This window comes from Lycium barbarum, chromosome 3 (assembly GCF_019175385.1).
Source record: "Lycium barbarum isolate Lr01 chromosome 3, ASM1917538v2, whole genome shotgun sequence".
In the NCBI taxonomy this organism is placed as follows: domain Eukaryota; kingdom Viridiplantae; phylum Streptophyta; class Magnoliopsida; order Solanales; family Solanaceae; genus Lycium; species Lycium barbarum.
In genome coordinates this window covers 8,322,065-8,345,353 of record NC_083339.1, presented here as the reverse complement: position 1 = coordinate 8,345,353, position 23,289 = coordinate 8,322,065, and the positions used below count along the sequence as shown (strand labels likewise).

The window sequence follows — 23,289 nt, the reverse complement described above, 5'->3', positions numbered from 1 at the left end:
AAATGATAATGTAGAACCAGGATCAATCAATGCATACACATCACGAGAGAAAACCAGTAATATACCTGTGACGACATTAGGCGAAGCCTCCTGGTCCTGTCTGCTGGCTAAGGCATAAATGCGGTTCGAAGGACCGCTAGAACCCGAAGCTCCGCCACGACCCCTGCCGCGGCCTGCTGGTGCTGGAGTACCTCGCCCCGCAGGGCGCATCGCCACCGAGGCTGAAGATGAACCACCGGCTGACCCGGTTGACTGAGCTGAACTGCCTGTACCACCTCTAGCCGGACAGTCTCTCATCTGATGGCCCTGACGGCCGCAAACAAAGCATGCACCCGTAGCTCGGAAACACTCTCCCAGGTGCTGTCTCCCACAGTAGGAACACAAAGGTCTGGGTGGCCTCATCTGACTGCTGGAACCTCTGTCCAACTGTGAACCTGAAGCCCTGGAGCTCGGGCCTGCCCCTGAATATCCGGCACCCTCGGATCTCCTGCCGGTAAACTGTGGGGGTGTACCCCGTGATGACTGAGAAGGATATCTGCTCTGCTGCTGCTGCTGAGGCTGTCTGCCTCGGAAATCTCCAGAATAGCCTGCGGATCTGGCCCTCTTGGGCGGCCTCCTGTCCCGATCTCTGTTGGAATAATCAGCTCTATGTCGGTCCTCCATACCCAGAGCATAAGCCTGTAATCGGGCAATATCCATGTCTGTCTGCAATGCCACCGCCATACAGCCATCAATCAAGTAGCGGTCTAACCCCATCACGTATCTGTGCATCCGATCGGCCATATCTGCTACTATGGCAGGTGCGTACCGGGCCAGAGAATCAAACTCCATATTATACTCACGAACACTCCGACCCCTCTGCTGCAGATGTAAAAATCGGTCAACCCGCGCCCGCCGTAACTCTGGGGGCAAAAAGTGGCGGGTAAAAGCAGCCACGAACTCGTCCCAAGTAGCTGGGGAAGCACTCTCACCCCTAGATAGCTCCCAGGACTCATACCAGTGAGCAGCGACATCCCGTAGTCTATGCGAAGCCAACTCAACAGACTCAGTCTCTGAAGCCCTGACTAAATCTAGTGAACGTCGCATCCCCCGAATAAAGTCATGGGGGTCCTCGTCGGGCTTAGACCCGTAAAACTCTGGAGGGCCACATAATAGAAACTCTCGAACCCTCAGGCTGTCACGCCTATCGTCATCATCATCATCTCTCCGCCCGCGTCTGCGAGCCTGTCCCGCTACCAGAGTGGTCAATAACTACACAGCCTCTCTCAGTGTCCTGTCCTCCGCCCCTGGCTGAGGAGCTGGAGGCGCGGGAGCTGAAGCCCCTGGAGCTAATGGTGAAGCTGCTCCAGACTCCTCTGACGATGAAGACGTAGCAGAGTCGGCTGGCCGGGACGTAATATCACGCATCATCTGAGCAAGGGTCCGAGTACCCTTCTGAGCCCGGCTGGTCTCTCCTACTACGCCCTTTTTCTTCTGGGCGGCCGTCGCCTTTTTCGGAGGCATCACTGAAAGAAAAACAACAACAGATCAAAACAGAATCATCCTAATAGCACAGTTCTATCGCACGATCTAAGATCAGAAGAAAAGACAACATCCTAAATGTCTTGTAGCCTCCTGTTTATAGATGTGGTGCACAACACACCGATAAACAAGACTCTACTAGACACGATCTGTGGACACTCCGAGGACAAACCGCTCTGATACCACTTTTGTCACGACCCAACCCCGTAGGCCGTGACTAGTGCCCGATCTGGGCACCCGAACCCATCTATCAAATATTATCTCAAATTCTATCAACTCATTCTAGTATATGGCGGAAGCCGACAAGACTTTATTTCAAATTTAGGTAATTTCCAGAAAATTTCGGCAGAGTTTCCTTTGTTTTACGGACTATCCAATATACCCTGCACGCAGAAAATACCAACAAAAGCCACACAGGGCTAACCAAGCAATATATAAACATATGCGGACCGGCCGCCTCGGCGTATAGGATCGCCCAAACAACATATGCGGACCGGCCGCCTCGGCGTATAGGATCGCCCAAACGACATGTACATACATCCATACAAAAAGACCCTAACCCACAAACATGTCCACAGACCTCTAAACAGACCGACAGAATCATATGACGGGACAAGGCCCCGCCGTACCCATGAACGAATATATACAAATGCACTAATAAATATATATATATACCAAAAGTATAAGCTCCGGAAAGAGAGAAGCACTCTGAATAGCAGAAAGGGTGTCCTAAACAGGTGGATCACCAGGCTGTGCGTCTGTACCTGCGGGCATGAAACGCAGCCCCCGGAGAAGGGGGTCAGTACGAAATATGTACTAAGTATGCAAAGCAGAAGGTACAGAAATAAATCTGAATAATAATCGAATCAGATATATAGAAAATAATACATATCAAAATGTTTATTTCCAAAGTATAAATTATGCATAGGGCACTGGAAAATGTGGTCGCCCGCCTGTCGATGGCGCCACAACACAGCATAACACCAGAAAGTTTCAAATCTCCGAATCCCCGTCACACATCACAACACAACATAACGCCAAACACAGCATAACGCCAAACATAAGTGGAACCCGGCCCTCGAGCAAGGAGCACGGTGAACCATAAACACAGCATAACACCGGAATATATCAAAAAGCGCACGACAACAGAACCGGCCCGGGAACCGGCGAACGATATCATAGTAGGCACGAGCAGAGTAGTGAGGAATCATATGCATAAAATCATTATTATAAATCCGAAGGATAAGTAAAATAGTCATATTTGAAATCGGAATAATAATTATCACTTTTTGATTCAAAGTTGTCGAATTTACATAAAGGGCGTCGCGGAACCCACGGACGAGTATAGACCCGAATTGAGTCCGCCTATGAAAAACATACCCATTATACATCAAGCAAACTCCTATAAAATTTATTGGAGCGATCCGAGCCTCTATGCGAAAAATATGGCATTCAGAGATTACAAAATTCCTTAAAGCGAACATTTTCTATGCGAATTTCGGAAAGCGATTACTTCAAATACATCATGGTTCATATTTCATAAAAACATACATAAGAGTGCCAAAGAATATATATATATGGATCATAACATGCTCGGATCTCGAATTTGGAATTCCCTTAAAGCTCTAATCTAGCCTATGTGAAACTAAGGCATGCCAAAAGAAGGAAGGTTGCTTTACATACCTCAAACGCTCTCCAATATGATCCAACTCAAGCTAAGTCCAAACTATGATTCGGGCTGCCCAAGGTCTACAAACAAGCCATAAAATGCCAAACATTAGCTAAAGACTTTTTGGGCATTAAATTCCAATTTCGCCCTTAATTCTACAGAAATCCGGGCAGCATTTCCCCTGTAAATAGGCTACCCCGAGAATTTAACTCGCTCAAAATCAACAACAACAACCACAATAACCAACCTAGTAACATTGACAACCAATCCGAAAAGCAAAATAATAATGGTAGCTCTCTTTTACGCCATTTGACAACTTCCCAATTATTCAATTCCATGGCTTACTTTAAAGCCACAATACCGTTCGTACATTTGATTATTAATCCAAACCCATACTAACAACATTCAAGGGCATTCTAAGCAATTCATACCACATTTCCAACAACCCGAATTTTTTTTTCCAAGCTGGCCGAAAACAGCCCCAACCGAGACAGCCCTTTAAAAAAAAAAATTTCTTCATTTCCAAATCATGGTTTGTATCCTCAAATTACATTCTAACAATGCTATCTCATCAATATACCAATTACCATAAATATACAATAACCTCCAAAAACAGTCCGCACATTAACAACATCATTTTGAGTCAACAAACATTCATTTCCAACATAAGATTCATAGCGACGGCGATTAAAACATTAAGCGACGTTCATTCATTCATCGTCATATAATGTGACTCATTTCAATCAACACTATATATACACATATATGGATGATTCTCAATTGTTCTTCACCTTACAATGATCCCAATCAACTAACTAAACATTAATTCATAATTTCAATCACAACACAACAACACCCATCACACGACCCACTCCCAATCATACTATATTTCATGATTTCCAACCACTATAAGATACTACAACATGAATATAACCTTCATAACACAAAAACATAATGAATGCTTACCTTCCTTCTTCACTTCCTTCAATAGTTAGGGTTTGCAATTGGGCACAACTAGTGGTTGGATGACCCAAACAACTCTTCCACGTTACTTAGGGACTTCTAAATAGTTGATTTATACCAAGGAAATAATTTTGGGGTGGCTTGATTTGGATTTGGTTTTTCTTGGTTTGTAGCCGAGAGGGGTGTTGAAGGTGGTCTTCAACTCCTTGATTTTTTTTTTCTAAGTCTTGCAATGGGGAAAAGATGACTACTTGGTCATACTTTAGGCTCATATAGTTGTTGTCCAAGTGTCCTTGGCCCACACATGGAGTGGACCAATTAAAATTGGCCACACAATGTGTGGGACCAATTCCCATTTACATGGCCACCAAGGAATTTTTTTTTTTTTTTTTTTTTTTTTTTAATTCCAATTTTATGAATTGTAGTCCCAATTTTCCCTAAGTGTTCAATGCCATCAATTTCATACATGACTTATATCTCAAATTAAAATCAAATGGTCAAAAGTCCCGACTTCAAATCCCGGAAAAATCTTGGCCTTAAATTATCATAATTAATCCGGGTTGTCCCAATGTATAAAAATACGGGACGTAACAAGATTGTTGTGGTCAAAGAAAAATCTCTTTGATTCCTCAAATGATGATGCTGACACATAAATTAAAACATAGGAAGCAAAACACACACGTTAGTTTAAATTAGATTCCTAAGGGTGGACCGATGAGTCAATTGTGAAGATTTTAATCAATAGATTTATTGAGTAACTCCAAAGAAAATTTCGTACTTCAAAGGGGACTATCACGCCCAACTATACGTGTACTCTGCATTTAGATACGCACAATTTTCATTCGGCTGCTTTTGCATTTAGATACGTGTACTCTGCATTTAGATACGCACAATTGCATTTCTGCACTTAAAATTTGAGCTCTCTAATGGGAATGGAGTGCTAATGTAATATACGTGCTTGGCCTTGTGAGTGTAGTGCTTTTTTCTGAGGTCTTCACTGTCTGCAAGAGTTTAAAGTTTTTAGTTGTATTTGGTTTGGCCACTTTGTTTCCAGAGTTATTTGTGCAATCATTCTTCTATTTGACTAAATTTTCTTTGTTTTGTAATCACAATTTTGTGTTGAGTAATGTCTTGCTAGAGAATTTACATGCATTAGTGATTGTACCTAATTTGCACATGCATCATATCTATTTGATGAATTATGACATTGTTGCCAACAATTAGTGCCGAATAAACGAAAAACTTGATCCATGAAAAAAGTCTACAATTTTGAAGTTGATTATGCACCCAAGAACTTTGTGATATATCTAGAAGGTAACATGGACTTTTTACCTTGGTCAGTGTCAATTGTACCTGCCCATCCACTTGAGAAAATGAGCTTGCTATTTTTCTTGAGATATTTTAGATTTGTGCTTTCTCCTTTCCTTTTGAATAGAAAAGTATAATAGCTAGATAGTGTTATTTTCAGATTTGCATATATACTTTAGCCATCTTAAAAGTCTTACCAAACTATATGAACAAATTGGAATTTCCTTTAAAGACCTAAACTATATTACTGACAATAGGGATATTTTCTCGTTGGATAATCTACATTTCCTTTGTTATTCTCTACTTCCTCCTCTATGATTGAGGGTGTTGACTGTTGATACGAATCGAATTGGGGAAGAACCAATTCAATCCAAAACACGGAATTTAAAGATACGAAGAAAAGGGGATGAGGAATAGAGGATAAAAGCAAGACTCAATTAGGGCAAATTTATGGACAAAACTAAGTATATTAAACTTAGACCCTTCCAATTGAATCCGATCCTAAACGAGCAGATTTCAGTTTTAAGCAACGAAGGTTTGATATTCCTGTAGCAACCCATTAAGATGCTCACTTAGGCTTAGTCCCAGACTTTCGAAACTAATTCTTAACAGACTTAAACTATTTTGTTGCTTGTGAATGCCGGAACATTTGATTTATTTTCAAGATTTCGGCAGAGCAATTGATGACATACATTTCCCAATAGCTGAAGTTCTTGATGAGCAGGGGACTTTCATGAATCAGAATAGATGTCTTTCAGAATATATTGCCACGATGTGCTCTTTTGATGTGAAATTTCAGTATGTCTTAGCTGGATAGAGGGTCGGACCATATATACGTATTCAACTCTTACCAGGTGCAACAGGCTTCGGGTTTTTAAAAATATCATAGATATGTATTTTTTTATTTTTTTCTAGAGAAGTAATGGTTTCAAATGTCGTTTTCCAATAATGTCATTAATTTGGATTGATGGTGTTCCTTTCTATGCGCAGGTTCCTAAGGAAAGAAAGTATATTATGCGAATGAAGGATGCACCAACAATTGAGATTATCCATGTACGTGTTATAACTGTGTAAAGTAACAAATTTTAATATCTATATGTCTTTGTATGCTTCAAATGAAGATTCTGCTTTTGTTATATGTCCTAAGTGTTTCTTTGCTACACTACATTATCTCTTACTTCCAAGCTTTAGGTTTATGATATAGCACTAAATTTTATTTTTGGTGCTGAGGCAGAGAGTATATTGTTGCTAATGAGCCACTTGCTCATAATTTCGCATGCCCCGCTGAAATTTCTAGATTGCATGCTTGAATTATTGACGTTTTATGCACAACAAAGATATCAAAGACTTAAAGTAGATCCACTTATCTTTAATTTATAGTTCTTGGTTTCTGAAGACCTTTATTATTGGTTTCTTTCAGTAACAACATGTGGTCTAGCAGAAGAGGCTTTATATCTGCTCCGAGAGAGAAACAATGGGTTTGACATTGTGATCAGTGATGTTAACATGCCTGACATGGATGGATTTAAGCTTCTGGAAGATGTTGGACTTGAGATGGATCTTCCCGTCATAAGTTAGTTCTCTTTCATTTAAGACTAACTATGTTTTGTTCTAGACTAATTACTAATTGTACTGATTTTTCAGATACCTTTTCCAGTGATGTCTGTTGATGGTGAAACAAGCAGGGTGATGAAGGGTATTCAACACGGTGCATGTGATTGTCTCTTAAAGCCTATACGGATGAAAGAACTTAGGAACATATGGCAGCATGTACTCTGAAAAAAGATGCATGAAGCAAGGGACATTGGAAATCATGAACTGGACCAATATGATGAAGTGTGGATGCTTAATGGAGCTGAAATCCTTTCAGGAAAGAAGAGAAAAGATTTTGAGAATAAGCATGATGAAAAAGAAATGTCTGATTGACGTGTTGATTCTTCTTCCATGAAGAAAGCCAGAGTAGTTTGCACTGTCGATCTTCATCAAAAATTTGTCAAGGCTGTAAACCAGATTGAACTTGACGACAAGTTCATTGAAATTTCTTTTTGCTCTCAAGTAAGTTGCACCAAATGATAAAAACCAAAACTTTATGTGACGGATGCCTAATACAACCTTATATTCTTATAATAGTGATATAAGTTACAAGTGAAGAGAAATGAAAGACTCACACGCACACTCACAGAGAACATTGAACATTAGCTCGAGAATTCATGAAGTGCTCTTGCCTGGACATGTGTCGTGAAGAAGATCGAAAAATTTAAGTATGTTATATATTTTTTCCCCTTCTCTATGTTTCAACATAATCAAATGTGCTTTTATAACTGTCAAAAAACTGAAAATATGGGAGGTTAATTTTAAATTTATTTTATTCTTTATCTTATTTCAAATCCTCCTCTTTGCATCTGAGATGAGAAGTATAAGTTAAAAATCAAGAATTAAATTACTATTATATTGCCCTTCATAGCACAACAAACTGAAGGCAGAACTTCAGCTTCCAATATAATAGAGGGTAATTGTGAAAAAGAGTAGGGACTTCAAATTGCTTATATGAAGAGGTTGAATTCTTTATTGTGAAAGTTGAGTTCTCATAAACTTTTATTCAGAATTGAGAGTTATTAGTACATTTAGTTCATCGATAAAAGTTGTCCACCTGCCAGATATAAGTTATTATTCCAAAATTGCTTCTCTTTCTCACTTTCCCTGTGTTTATTGTGCTTCTTCTTCCTTTTTGTTTTATGTCTGCATCTCTATTTAGTATTTAGTCATTTATGGTTACTTTTGATTCCTCAAGTGTTGCATCTTGGTAATTTCTCTTACTTACTATTTTCATTATGGAGTTCGAGAATTTAATCTTGGGTTTTGAAATTGAAATTTGAGAATTTTCAGATATGGACCAAATAATTGAAGGTATCAAACTGCGGATTGGATTTTTCTCTTTGAATTCAATGAAAAGAAACTACACGGCGGTCATCTTTGAGTTTCTCATATTTGAAAGGTAAAAAATGAACTTCTCAATTCCTCAATAAATTAATAATAGTAAGACATCTAATTATATTTTTTTCTCTTCCTTCGTTGCAATTGCACAGATTGGAAAGCTCTGAGTCCTTTTGCTACTAATCTTTTAGCCTTTGTTGGGTTTATTACATTCAATTTGGAGCCATTTTTGTGTTTTGACTTTGTCTTCCACTCTTTTCCAAACAATTGCGTCTTTTGGTATTTGAAGCTTACACTAAAACCTTGTAGGTTGCTCCATCACGAGAGAAAAAGTTACTGTTTCATCCTCAAACGTCTCAATCACATGTATTGGAGTCCTCATATAGAAGATACAAGTGGGCTTGCATTAACTTTAGTAAATACATTTAATTTCTACACTTGGAAGTTTGTAGTTTTGATTTGTGTATGTTGTAACAAATCAACATTTTCGTATGTTGCTATAATTCAACCAATGATAGTTATCACCTACATCTGAATAATGTTTTCATATGCTATTCACCAACCTTAACCAGAACGTCACCTAATTAGTTAACCAAATTGATCATAAACACGGGCATCCTGGACTAGTAGCTACTAAGCACTAGATACTGAAATTGATTTTATAAGGCAAATAATGACGTGCTTAAATAAATGTCTAAATTATACTATGTGATTTGTGTGTTTGGTAAAAGAATGTCGATGAGCATTTTTCTTTTGTTAAATGACTGCAATGTTCCTCAGAATTATCTACAAATAATATAAATTTTAAAATACTTTTATATGAAAAGGGACAAATGACGATGATATATTACAAAGATAATTAAATGTTACTGTATAATTTAAGAAGAGTATTACGAAGAATACCAAAGATATTAGGGCTAGAATAGTAGTAGTTGCGGCCGATAACCTATTAGGAACAGGGGCGGATTTAGAGGTCGCTGAGGGTGTTCACCCGAACACCCTCCGCAAAAAATTACAGTGTATATGTAGGGTAGATTTTCTGTGTTTGTGTACATATATTAACTTTTGAACATCCTGAATAAATGCAAATGGTAAGCTTAAGTGGTCCAGGATGTTTAAAATAGTGTCTACCATTCTAGGTTTGATTCCCTTCAGCAACATTATTTTATATTTAGCTTTTATTATGTATATGTAGATTTTTTGTAAGATATTTAACTAGTAGCCAGTGTAGGATATCTTAACAATTTTTATCAATTTTTTGTCTTCTTCTTTCAACGGAAAATCACTTTCCCCAATTAATAGTTACTTTTATTCTGGTTAACCACTTGTCTTCGATTCGATTGACTGGTGGTTGTTTTAAACATCCAATGGTAACTTCAGGAACCTAACAACCCAAGTTGAGTACTGCAAACAGAAAATGTCTGAATGCTTGAAGTAAAGCTCTTAAATTTGGTACAAACTTCAGACATGCATGTATGCAATTAGGCTTTGACAAATCTTAACTTCATACATTTATATTAAAAGTTTGTGTGCCGGAAGGTCAATCATGTATGGTTGAAGCTCAATCCTATATGATTGAAGTTTAGACAACTAACTTTCCCTCATAATAATCCTACAACTTCAGTCAATGAGGTCAGAAGTAATGTTGGAAGTCATAAAAGATTTTTTGTAACTTCAATCACGAATGTTTGAAGTGGATTTCGAAGAGGCTAAACTTGCAAAATTCATACACTGCATTATGGCTTAAATCGAGACCCTAAAATTGACTATCCATGCACTTCGCCGGATAAAATCATAAAAGGCTGTCTAACAAAACATGCTTATAAGTTTTTAAGCATTAAGTTAGGGGTGATCAACTTATGACTTCCTTGATTCTAGCTTCCAGCACTTTGATGTTTAGCAAACCCCAGAGTAAATTGATAAGTGCTTATAAGCTAGTTTGACCAACTTATAAACTTGGTAAACACCCTCTACAACAACAACAACAACAACCCAGTGAAATCCCACAACGTGGGGTCTGGGGAGGATAGAGTGTACGCAGACCTTACTCCTACCAAGGTAGGATGGCTGTTTCCGAGAGACCCTCGACTCAATAAAAACATAAAAACATAAAAAGAGGTCAGATACGGCTAAGAGATTCAAAGCGATATGGAAATGAAGTAACGCAAGCGACACAGATAACATAGAATAATCAAAGCACAGGAAATAACAGATAATAGCATAATAGCATAAATTAGAGCACAAGAAATTATACTACGATAATGCGACTATTAATAAGGCAGGGTAATGAGACTATCTACTAGCCTTCTACCCTAATATGGGTCCTCCAAACCCTCCTATCTAAGGTCATGTCCTCGATAAGCTGTAACTGCGCCATGTCGTGTCTAATTACCTCTCCCCAATACTTCTTTGGCCTACCCCTACCTCGTCTGAAACCATCCATGGCCAACCTCTCACACCTCCGCACTGGGGCATCCGTGTCTCTCCTCTTCACATGCCCAAACCATCTCAATCTCGCTTCTCGCATCTTGTCTTCCACCGAGGCCACTCCCACCTTGTCCCGAATATCCTCATTCCTAATCCTGTCACTCCTGGTGTGGCCACACATCCATCTCAACATTCTCATCTCAGCAACTTTCATCTTTTGAACGTGAGAAACCCTCTAGGCTTGTCAAATTCACTGGATTTAAGCTTCATAAATTCACATGGTTACATACAAATATCACACGTTCAAGGGGAACTATTATAGATGGGGTTTTTTTTTTATGACATGGGAACCCAAAGCCGCTACCCTTGGGGTGCGCACTGGGTAAACCCAGCTCCTGTGCAATAGCTCGAAAACTACACAGGAAAGATAACCCGCACTAGTATTACAGATGGGTTTGGCTAACACAAATAATAGAAAATAAATCCAGGTTTCATTACAGAGCTCCCAATCAACAAATCTCTTCATAGTTCAATAAACCAACTACATGTTGCGCGAAATAGAACTTGGCACCTGCTGTACGAGCTGTGCATCAGCGGCCAGAAGATATCCAGTCTATGGAAGCTTCCTGAAGCCTGCAAGCAAGTACGATAAATATTACAGTACACATATACTGCCATTTCCCCAATCTTGTTGATTAAGTTCGAACATTAACGGTGGCTGAAACAATTTTGTCTTCTCCATATTACTATATCCCTAGAGTCAATAATTTTATATGAGGAACTACTGAACTCGATCACTTGCTACAATGGAGTAAATGAGTGTTTCTTATTTATTCTGAAAAAAGGAGAGAAATCGTGAAATGTAAAATCTATGAAGAGACTACCTCAACAATGAAGTGAGCCCAGGTAGTCTCTGAACGCTTTTCCATCACACCCTTCAAAATTGTCAGCTCCAAACGGTGAATAACATCAAAAATCTCTAAGAGACGTCCATGGTTGTCACACATCATCTGTTTGAAATACATGACAGCTCAAAATTTCATAATGCGGATGCCGGGAATAATGATATACCTTTATAAGCATGTGTCCAGGGTGCTTCAAATCTTTGACAACTATAGGGCACATCTGGTCCGCACTTCCCAATTCTACAGCCCAACTGGTGCCTTGTTGATAATTAGTTTTCACTCCAGCTGACTGAAGGCTCTTGTCAAGAGCTACCTGCTGTACATTTATGGATCAATGAAATTAAGAACTGAGGAAATATTGGAACCCCAGAAAACGAGAGTACAGTATTGCATTCACATTCTGTTTCTTTTCTTATTCTTAATGGATGTCAGTAACTAGAGAATCGTCGCATCCTAACTCAAGCAAACTGCATTGACGCTTTCTGCAATAGGTTATTATACCCTGAAAAGAAACGACAGAGGATCTTTTACTAACCATCTCAGAGCCAATGAAGTGCAAAAAGGTCTCATCCAATCTCTACCCCAAAGAAAGATCAGAAGAAGGGAAAATTGTGTAACCTGAGTGATCGCAGTTGCATAGAAAAGATGAACAAGAGACAAGAAGGCATCTTCACATGTCAACAATGGACATGGAAGGCAATATATTATCCACATTAATGAAGAAAAAGCATCATGTGCAAGAACTGGATCAGCCGACCATCTCCAGAACTGAATATCAGGATATTGATCTTCTATTTCTGTGCATTCCAAGATGTCTTGCATATTACCTACAGAGCATACCTTCCCATGATATCATCTTTCTCTTTTACAAAGTAAAAGAAACTTAGAAGATAATTCCATGAAGCAGCAATATACCTCCAACAGATGGATCTGAAACTTCATCTGTAGAAATGCCAGTGCATATAGACTCCGCAAACAGCTGAATGCCTCTCAATCTCATGAGGACAGTGAGCGAGTTCTTTGTTCGTGTGCTTTGTACAATACTTAGTAACAAAGCCAGTATAAACCCATTTGAAGATTGGAGTTCTTCGTCCAAGGCACCAAGACTGTAGTTTGGAGTTAATGATGTCTTTCCAGATCGAGTAGCAATTTCAGTTGATACAAGAGTGTACTTAAAAGTGTCATACAGAATCAGTGAGTGACAGAGTCTACCAGATACTGTAATCTTATCATAATCTGGAAAGTACTTTCCATACAATACGTTATACACAGATTCAAGGTTTACTCTCATCCGCCCAAACTGCCGAAATGCAAGTCTTTGGAAAATCTCTCTACTTCCAGCAACATCAGCAGCACTTTGGAGGAGAAATAAAGCTTTTGGAAAATGAAGTGCATCTACTATTCCACTTGACGAGGGTGGAGGGCCAACAGCATCTGATGGACTGGTAGTTAAATGAAGGGATGTGAACCTTTCAGAATCTGCAGGTAATGCTGGCAGGACTGAGTTGGCAAGTCCTACCTGATCTGGATCTACAATATGACCTCCTTCAAAAACAATTCTTCCGGTATATCTGTACAAGAGTGATGAGACAGTTAATTATTTGAACTTAATGAATAGGACTTCCAAGCCAATTATAGAACATAATATTACATGTATTTTATAAACTCTAATGCACAAACCATTTAAGCTTTACTGGCTCAAAGCAAATTCAGGATAAGGTCAGAAAAAGAACAGCAATCCTAGAAAGAGGACAACAAGAAACTCACAAGACGCTCCCCCCCCCCCCCCCCCCACCCGGCTCCGGCCCAAAACACAACAGGAAAAAAAAGAAAAAGAAAGAAAGAAGAGAATGGAGAACCAAAGATTAAAAATAATTCAAGTCGAATTTACTAAATGGTTGGACAATAAATAGCCTCAAAGAAAGAGCTAAAACGGAAAGGATAGGAAGCATTTCCAGCTACGAAGATTCATTTTGTTTCATGATTCTCGCCCTGAGAGTGAAAAGTATCATTGTTTACCCTTATTATCAATGCATGTTTCTTCCGGTAATCTGAAGCTTAAACAAAACATAGCCTGCATAAGATAGGAAAAAGAACCACTCAGGGGCATAAATGAACAAGAATATACCCGTAAAGTGAACAAAATGAATGCTGCTGCTCCAAAAAATTTGGGAGTCCTCTATTGAACTTGTACCTTATTTGGAGCAACATCTCTAACCCTGTAAAATACAGGGTTTTGAATTCTGGCTCCCAGGGCAGACTGCCACCTGCAAGTCAACAAATCGAGAAGGCAAAACATAAGAACGTAGACTAGCTGAAATATATGAAAGATGGGAATAAGTACATTGTGAAGGTAGATTTCATAGCACTAGTGGGACCAAATGGCGTGGTAAAGTAATAACTTAGAGCCTTAATAACCAACTTACCTATGACATACTATGTCCAGATATAGAATACTATGCAAGCTACACCATGCTTCATAGATTAGCCAATGTAGTTATTCAAGGACATGGTAAACCAAGTGTATTAATTATCAACAACCACGTATTATATTAAGTGCACCTGTAATTCACTAACCCATTGGCATGCCCCCAGAACTTTGCTACTTCAGATTTGCTACTAAAATTGCAAATCATTTCATGTCCTGCACTTGTTATTGATGACATTATCTGAGTAAGTTTCAAATAATCCTGTGAGCAGCAAATGAAAAATGTGAGAGCATGGCTTTCATCCACCCCAAAGTTGATAAAGTTTTGCTTAATGATGATGAGTAGTCATTTGTCTTCATTTATTTTCCACATGAAAATTAGGAGAAAGAGAAAGACATTTCCGTCAATAAATCCCATAATGAGCAAAAGGCTATTAAGTTCACACTTATGATGAACAATCTCGAGCGCCTTATCCAGTAACAGCTTAAATTAATTAAACGAAAATCAAATGTTCATTGTTAAACCAAACAACGTGTTCAGAACACACCTAATTGATATACTTATTTCAGCTTTTTGAGACAATAAATATCAGAGAACCACACCACCAATTCTGAATTTCAGATGCTGCTTTCAAGCATGAGAAATAACTGGAATACGAGCAAGTCTAACCGTCAAACTGAAAAGGAAAGTAAAAGTAGAACAAATTAACTGTTGGACCAGGTATTACCGAAATTATGTGGTCTTCTGTTTCACTTGCCTGCATGAAGCAATAGCAGTGGATCCAGGATAGAGATCCCTTCCAGTATCTCCATCTAATAAGGCCTCTAAAGGCATCTAGGGAACGAAAAGAAATTATTGAGTTACAATACATTAGCAATATCCGCGTCTGACAACAGGACAAGAAGTTTTTTTTACTTAACAGCTTTAAGAATTGCAGGCCCCAGAAAACACAAGGTACTTTTCGAGAAAATGCATCAGTAAACCACAGCTATAACCTGCTATAAGGCTTAAGAGTAACATCAGTTCTATTTTTATTTTTTTTATCACAATAAGAGGCGACTTAGATGAAATAGAGCATGCTAAGTACAACAAATGGATTTGATCGACACAGTTTATTGCATCACAAACTAGATTACCTTCATAACTTGGTAAATGCATCACAGCATGAAGTGATGACCAGTGAATTATATGGTTTGAAATACTGTTACTTTACTCTTTCTTTTCAGAGATCAAGATTGGTTCTGACATTTGGGCACCAATCCTATTGACCTATCTCCAAAAAGTAGACATTCTTTTAGGACTTTGGCCTAAAGTTGGTGTTGTTAGAAACCATGGGCAAGCTTCTCACATTGCCCTCTTGTGGCAGTAAATTGGTTGGATTCTAATACTAAGACACAAGGTCAAAATATTACCACTGATGGTTAAAACCCTGTCAGAATTGTATTGGATTCTTACACTATGATCTACATATAGTATTAGAAAGAGACGTTCAACAAACTTGGATAAAGACAACTGACAAGCAGATAACTGGTGACCTCAGTTAAAAGATACGCATGTTGACAGGAAGATATGGTCATAGTAGATTTACCAAGAAACTCCAGAGCAGAAGCTGGTAGGTTCATGATCACATCGTCCACATGCTCCGAGGGCTTTGTGTTCAATGACTCTGAACCCTTCACTCTCTTATTTGGACCCCTTTTTTCCTACCAGCAACACAAACACCATCATTGACTGCAGATCTGCCTTCTTCCTCTAATCCACCAAATGAACAAATTCAGTTATTCATATTCAAAGCGTCCCAAAAGCATGGTATTCACAGAAACATCGGATTCAGCATTTAACGTAAATAAACAGAAAACTATCTCTAAATTATATACATCACCAATTACAACTAAGCACACTAGAGCATATATCATTTCTTTACCAGCCCTACCTTCTTGAGAACTCTCCTCACGTCTTTTCACAGAAGTCATACTCATATCTTCCATCACAGATGAGTCCCCGAGTCCTGCAATGTTGCATGACGTTCTGCCAGGTACTTCTTTGATCTCATCTGCAAGGGTGGTTCAGATTAATGGATGAGATTCTTTGTGGGTAAGATCCAGTATATAACTGAATAGTTCACATACAGTCTTCAGATAGTTTCTCCCTATGTGCTTGGCCACTGAATTTCTCGGAGCAATCAATCTCAACTTCTGCATTGCTTCCATTGCAGGGTACAGCAATGAGTTGAGAAATAAATTTCCTTGCATCCATATTGTATGGGAAAATTAGATGATCAACCTTGCTGATTACAACATTAATTTTGAGATAACGAATGCTATCTGGGTTCAAATCATTTGTGTATACCGCACATCCTTTCTGTGCTGCGGGAATAGCAAAAGGACCAATGCCAGCAAACATAACACATACGGTCTCCCCTGACTGGAATTTTGACACCAGCCTTAAATGCTCATGTTCCAATCTAGAACTCCAATACACCAAGCTATAATCAAGCTTGAATGTTGCTCCGAATTGCTTCACTTCTGTGACCATATCATCTTTCCCAGCCAGTATCTCAAATTTTGGCACACAAAACTCATTGGTAATGGCTCCAACTTTATTTACAACTGCTGGATCCTGGGGTAGTTTTTCTGAAAGGATCAGGAATGAATAAGTTATTCAAATAAAGAAGACTGGTGACTTGGGAAAGGCAAAAACAGGGTAGAATCCTCTCACTAGAAGCAAGTGAAATAATGATAGAAATATCATCACATGGATGCCTGGACATAAAGTGGAGGAGATGGAAGGAGGCATTCTGGCCCTAATGCAAATAAGGTTAAAAAAAAAAAAAAAAAAGTGTCTGGCATCAAAAATAATAATAAGGAAAGGGAATTTCATTCAGAAAGAAAGACCTTTCCTTTAGAGACGATAAATAGCGGTCAAGACATCCCTGATGCACAGGGTGTCCACACGATGAAAGATAAATTCCGTCACAATATGTTCTTAAGGATAGTTTGTTTTCATATGACTTAAGCATTATACCATTTTCTTGATCTTTCCTTCCAACACAATAAACTTTCATATTCATTCAGACTACCTTTATATACAAATTCTCAGACTACCTTTATATACAAATTCTACTGTGTGATTCAGACTACTGCTGTCACCTTTTTTTTTTTTTTTTTTTTTTTTAAATAATTTGAGATGGTAACAAGCCTGTATTGATTCACAAAAAAGGCTGTTAAGCCATAAATTAGGGGAATGAACCACAGAACAGTAAGCTGGAAAAGAAACTGTTTTACTAATCTAGAGAGACTCTACTCGGGGGTTGTTTGGTTGGGGAACAAGTTATCCTAGGATTAATTATTCCGGGATTGTTATCCCACCCTTCCACTACAATCCCGGGATAATTAATCCCGGTATAGTTATACCGTGATGTTATCCCAACCAAACGTGGGATAATAACGTGATTAAATTCATCTCAAATATAATCCCGAGTTTAATTATCCCTTATCCCTCATACAAAACGAGCTCTCAGTGTCTTCTATGTACTCTTGTTTACACCAAACATGAAAAAGCAAAATACAACTAAGTTTCATTTTTGGGACTGAGTTGCTTTTGTTTTCAAAGCATCTTGAGTTCCTTTATTTCCAAATAACCTACCATATGCTTAAATTCCATCTTCTCTTTTATTCTTTTGTGCCCCCTCTTCTGTTCCAACTGGATAGCAAATCCAGTGTGTGACACTTGTAAAATACATCTTAAACATAGGAGTAGGATATTAAGTGGAATTTTAATCTCCCATTTCAACACTACTCAAAAAAACTCAAAACACAGTCATGCACCAAGCACATGAAGCCAAAATGTGCTAAACACCAACGAGCTAAAACTCAGTACAACGTTTCTCTGAAATCACGGTTCTTTCACAGGCAACAAAAAACTAAAACCAAAAGTTACACCAAACAAATAACACTAAAGATTGAGGCCACTAATTTTTTTATTTTTTTTTGAAACTGGTACTATTAAGATTGAGGCCACTAATTACCTAGAATAGCTAAACGAAAACACCTAAAAGACAACCAAAAAAAAAAAAAAAAAATACATTGAGACAAAGAGGAAGAGATCTTTTAAATATTACTATTAGCAGAATCCAAAATGAGTAGCTCCCCACTAGACATAATCTCCACAGAATAAGGCTCAATCCCAAGTTTGCTTCCATCAAACACTGTCTCCACACTATACCCACTCTCAAATTTCATCAGTGGTCGCCCAGAAATCACCTCAAAAACACCATCATTCACCAAAAATCGTCGCGAAATTCTCAAAAATATACAGCCCAGCATTAAATATTACACCACGTAGCCCAACAACGACAACGAGCTTCCTCTAAACATGTCTCTTCCAGCTACCTCTATTTTCTTTGCAACCTTTCTGATATCTGATCAACAGCTAGCTAATCAATTTTCAATTTTCACAATTAAAGGCAAATGATCTGATATGCGGGATGTAACCAGGGATGGTTGAACACTTGGCATCAACATTTGTAATGCTTCGGAGTATAGAACCCTGTCTATCTTCAAACACCTAGCTGGATTGTTATCATCTTTATATGTTAATTTATATTCAAAATGCTCCTCAATAACATGGTCATGTCTCAGAAAATCCTCAAGTCCACGCAATTATTTTTTGGGTGGAGAATCCGACGAAAAGCTCCTCTCACAATTCAAAGAGAGATTGAAATCACCCATAACAATCCATGGGGTAGTTGGTTGCTGCAAACGAACTCTAAATGGCTCAAGATCAAGGGTTAAATCTCCGTAAACTCCAATAAAAAGAAATGATATTTGGCTTTCCAACTAACTGAAACGTTGTGATTATATAATTATTTTTGCCACGAGAGATACTTCTCTGACATGATAGAGCCGTGACAACGTCAGTGTCCCACATTAATACGATATTTTCATGTAGATAAGAAGTCAAGCCATTATTTCTCCATAGATTGATTCAGTTAAACAACAAACGATGGATTCACAGAATCAAATTCCATAACAGTTATTAAAACATAGGAGGAAATTAAACAAGGGAGAGAACTGATACATAGATAGACATATAGATCCATAAAATAAAGTAACATAGGAATGAGATCTAATCACTGTCGCTGCTGCTGCTGCTATCATGTCCATCATGCTTCTTTTCCTTCTTATCCTTCTTCTTTTTCTTCTTCTTCTTCTCCTCTCCATCCTTGTGATTGTGCTCTCCACTTTCATCTCCATGGATCTTCTCCTTTATCTTCTCAACAATCCCTTCTTTGTGCTCTCCACTATGCCCATCCTCTTTTTTGTCGTGCTTATCGTCATGGTGTTTTTCTTCCTTGTGTTTATCGTCATGTTTCTCTCCTTCCTTGTGGCCTCCCATGTGGAGTTTTTCTAGGATTCCTGACATGTTTGGTATTGACAGAATTGTGATCGGGGTGAAGAAAATGATGAATAAGAGGGGGGTATTTATTGGGGAAAAGGGAGCGTCCTCTGCGCGTTACTCCATGTCAGCATTTTACATTTATAACCCTCTTGCGCGTACTCGATTCCACCACCAAGATATTTTTTCTCTTTTAAAAGAGAAAAAGATACTCCCTCCACCCACTTTTAATTAAAGATTTATTTTACATTTATAACCCTCTAACTCGTACTCGACGAATGTTACGTTTGAGATATTTCCCTCATACTCTCTCCGTTTTTATTTATGTGAATTTATTTTTTTATTAATTTATACTGAAAAGAATAATTTATTTTATGTTTGAAAATAATTTATTTTTATGCAATTATTTATATTCACATAAAATATATGTATCTTATTTAACAACACAAATTTTAAAAAATTTACTTCTTCTTTAAATTTCATGTCCAGTTACATAGATTCACATAAATTAAAACAAAAATGACTATTATATATATTCTTGTGACAAGTGTCTACTTTACCAACTTTAAATGATAATAATATTCCATTATTGCTTTTTTCTAAATGGATATCTACTGTAAAAAAAATTGAAAAAGGGAAAGTAGAACACAATTAATCCTTTCTTTTGGGTAAGTAATAATTTTTTAATTTACCAAGTAATATTGACAAAGCTCAGGTTAAAAAACTGAGAGGTCTGGATATAAGTCACAGCCTTGCACAAACTCAGGAAACAACTGTTCTTCAGCGAACTGCTACCTTAACTAATACTTAATACTTCATATACAATAGAATAGATTTATAATACCACTAGTTAAAGAGAAAAGGAAAAATAACCAATCTAAAAACAGAAACAGGTTTTGGGAAAATTCTGAATATTGTACTCTTCCCATGTTTTATTTATATATCATATTTTTTTTTTATCTGCCTTTTTTTTTTTATCTGTTCCAAATTAATACTATTTTGATTTCAACATCTTATTTTACAAATATTGTACTCTTCCCATGTTTTATTTATATGTCATACTTTTTTTTATCAGCTCCACATTAATATTATTTTAATTCCAACATCTTATTTTACCTCCATAAAAATGACATAGCATAATTAAGACCATAATATTTAAATGTGATAACTACTATTAAAAAGGGCAAGGAATTGAAAGTCAGAAGCAAGCAAAGCTAAAAGTTAAACACAAATATTGAAACAATATTAGCAATAATTTCGATTAGAATCCTAGTTACCCCTAATACGTTCAACAAAACCACCTAAACTAGTAAAACCATCAAGAGGAAGGTTAGCGGCCTCTTGCAAAGTTCAAAGGCAACATAGAAATCACATTTAAGCTCACAAGTGTTCATCAACATAATCTAGTAAGAAAAATAAACTAGGAAACGAAGTATTTATACTAGGGTTAAATATTACATCAAATGTTCAAAATAACTTTTAAGTAGGCCTAAATACGTAATATGCCCTCCAAGGTGCTTCCGTCCTTCAAATCTTGATCTCCTTTCCATTCATTGTATGATATTGTAATATTCGGTAGGTGTCTCCAAGGGGCTCTTCAAGGTATCTATCATCATCAGGTGTCTTCCAAGATCTTGAAGTTCCTTTGCTTGACTCCTCGTGAAAGGTCTTGAAGTAATGACTATGTGTTCGTCATCAAAATGCAAATACAGGGTAATTTTAAAAAATTTGAAAGATCATTATATTATACTCAAATAAGTTCAGACATTGTTCTTTAAAAATATTTTTGGGAACACGTAAATAATAAAGATAACTACTTAAAGCACTTTTTGTATTTTGAAAAAAAATATTTAAAAAGTTGTACATCATTTTATATCGACCTATTCAAATAGGAGAAAAAATCGCACTCGCTTTGTTTCAATTTGGTTATCTACTTTTCTTTTTAGTCTGTTTAACAAAGAATGTCTCTTTTCTTTTTTGGCAACTCTTTAATTTCAACTTTTCACATGGTATGTTTAAGACCACAAGATTAAATGGCATTTTTGTACATTCTACTTATCTGTAGTTTAAGACCACAAGATTAAAAAATCTTCATTATTTTCCTAAACTCCGTGTCAAGTCAAAATCAAACAAATAAATTGAAACTATGATAAATATGGAGGTGATTTGTATTGTCCTTTCAGGATAAGTAAAAGCAACTATGGTAATATTTTGAGTTTCCTTATAGAGAAAATTAAAATCAATGTATGGTAAGAAAATCAAGGCAAAAACCCTAACAATTCTCCCCTTTCAATTTTCTGACAAGATTTGATGTACATTCTTCACGTGCATGATCATCATCATTGTTGCTTGACATGTTTAATTCCAGTTAAAAGAATTGGAGCCCTTAAGGGTTAAAATTGATTTTTTAAAAGATGCAGCAGCTGGATTGTTGAAAATATGATTGCAAATTTTCTCCGCATGCAGTATTTTGGATTTTTCTGGGACTAAAACGTCATTATTGTCAAACTTGTGCAGCTTGCCTTGAACCTGCCTTCAACTTCGCTTCACCAAACCATTGACTTTGTCACTCCCCGAACCATGGGCTGGGCATAACACAACACTCTGTGCCTTGCTGCATGTGACTGAGCGAATCACATGGCTTGCTGAATCAATATGGGACATGTACTAATGCGGAATATAAGTTAAAACATGAAATAAAACTAAATAAAGCATAGGGTTTAAATATAATACTGAAAATACTGTCTGAAAAAGTAAGTGCGGAAGAAATCTGAAAACACAATAAGTATTGAGCCAACACTAGCTATACGACTCTGAACATCTGACATGACATGCTAATAGACCGTTGTTGCTTAAAGGCTAGGAGTGCCGCTAGGAGCCTAGGTTTGGTGTTCCCGTCCTAGGCTTAAAGCTTACTGTTTATCTTTCTTAATTCTTAATAACCTGTTTCTCTAATGTCCTGCTATGTCAATTCTTTCTATCTATGTGGTTTTGGGGACGGGAACACCAAACCTAGGCTCATAGCGGCACTCCTAGCCTTTGAGCAACAACAGTCTATTCAGGCTTGCCAACGTCTTAGCCGGATATTAATCGGTGACCTCACACTAAGACTCGAAAGAGTTTGACGGTGTTAGACCAAGAGAATAAAGTTACTAAGCTCTAAGGAAGATGAATAGTAAACCTGACCTCTTAACAATATAAGAACATGACTGGATTATAACAGCATTTCGACAGAACCCTAGGATAGTATGAGAACTTAGCCACTCATACTTGGCTCTGATACCATTTTAAGGATCTTTTTATGGCTAAAATAGTAAGTAAAATAATTGCGGAATTTAAAAGAAAATACTTACAAAAGTTGAAGACTTTTTAGTCAAACATTGAAAGCATACATGGGATTTTACAAAGAGGGAAGGGAAAAGGATATTTCGAAGTAGGAGGTGAGTTTTCGAATGCCTTACTAGTTACAACTTGAGAGTCTTACATAGACCTCGAAAATAATTAACATCTCTTGGATAATTACAAGTGGACAGCTATCTTTAAAGATGCCTTCTGCTTTTGCTTTTGAAAAGTTGGACGGCAACTTTTGTAAAGTTGTCTACCACTTTCCTTTTGTCAAGTTTGGATGACTACTTTTTGTAAAGTTGTCGGCCATCTGGTTTTACCTCTTTCTTTTCTGAAGGGGTAAATATCTTTATGATAATTCTTGATAATGAAGATATGACTGGGCCATTCC

General features: G+C 37.5%; 3 protein-coding genes, 1 long non-coding RNA gene and 2 pseudogenes across 4 annotated transcripts; 2 read left to right on the top strand and 4 right to left on the bottom strand.

The window, feature by feature from the left end:
- Positions 1-2,243: 2,243 nt before the first annotated feature.
- LOC132633700 (uncharacterized) lies at positions 2,244-4,533 on the bottom strand. The gene is made up of 3 exons (XR_009579752.1): positions 4,157-4,533; positions 3,205-3,270; positions 2,244-2,285 (listed from the first exon to the last, which is right to left on the bottom strand). It is a non-coding gene; the product is annotated as an uncharacterized LOC132633700 (long non-coding RNA).
- A 1,593-nt stretch (positions 4,534-6,126) lies between these two features.
- LOC132630156 (two-component response regulator ARR11-like) overlaps positions 6,127-23,289 on the top strand; it is an 81,325-nt pseudogene continuing 64,162 nt past the window's right edge.
- On the top strand, positions 6,410-8,562 carry LOC132630231 (two-component response regulator ARR11-like). The gene is made up of 5 exons (XM_060345821.1): positions 6,410-6,514; positions 6,842-7,027; positions 7,106-7,231; positions 7,412-7,516; positions 8,548-8,562. The coding sequence occupies exons 1-5, from the start codon at positions 6,410-6,412 to the stop codon at positions 8,560-8,562; spliced, it is 537 nt and encodes a 178-aa protein (XP_060201804.1).
- LOC132630155 (transcription factor bHLH157-like) lies at positions 11,292-12,147 on the bottom strand. The gene is made up of 3 exons (XM_060345734.1): positions 11,894-12,147; positions 11,707-11,832; positions 11,292-11,455 (listed from the first exon to the last, which is right to left on the bottom strand). Exons 1-3 carry the CDS (start codon positions 11,945-11,947, stop codon positions 11,345-11,347), a joined length of 291 nt encoding a protein of 96 aa, XP_060201717.1. The 5' UTR covers positions 11,948-12,147; the 3' UTR covers positions 11,292-11,344.
- On the bottom strand, positions 13,117-18,970 carry LOC132630153 (tRNA (guanine(37)-N1)-methyltransferase 2-like; annotated as a pseudogene).
- Positions 19,108-19,629, bottom strand: LOC132630154 (protein SRC1-like). The gene has a single exon (XM_060345733.1). The coding sequence runs from the start codon at positions 19,578-19,580 to the stop codon at positions 19,284-19,286; it is 297 nt and encodes a 98-aa protein (XP_060201716.1). The 5' UTR covers positions 19,581-19,629; the 3' UTR covers positions 19,108-19,283.

Coding starts and splice junctions, on each gene's coding strand:
- LOC132630154 (XM_060345733.1), bottom strand. CDS start 19,580: ATGTCAGGAATCCTAGAAAAACTCCACATGGGAGGCCACAAGGAAGGA.
- LOC132630231 (XM_060345821.1), top strand. CDS start 6,410: ATGTCATTAATTTGGATTGATGGTGTTCCTTTCTATGCGCAGGTTCCT. Junction 6,515..6,841: donor CAACAATTGAGATTATCCAT/GTACGTGTTATA, acceptor TTTAATTTATAG/TTCTTGGTTTCTGAAGACCT. Junction 7,232..7,411: donor TTAGGAACATATGGCAGCAT/GTACTCTGAAAA, acceptor TCTTCCATGAAG/AAAGCCAGAGTAGTTTGCAC.
- LOC132630155 (XM_060345734.1), bottom strand. CDS start 11,947: ATGTGCCCTATAGTTGTCAAAGATTTGAAGCACCCTGGACACATGCTT. Junction 11,833..11,893: donor CTGGACACATGCTTATAAAG/GTATATCATTAT, acceptor TATTTCAAACAG/ATGATGTGTGACAACCATGG. Junction 11,456..11,706: donor GGGCTCACTTCATTGTTGAG/GTAGTCTCTTCA, acceptor ACTTGCTTGCAG/GCTTCAGGAAGCTTCCATAG.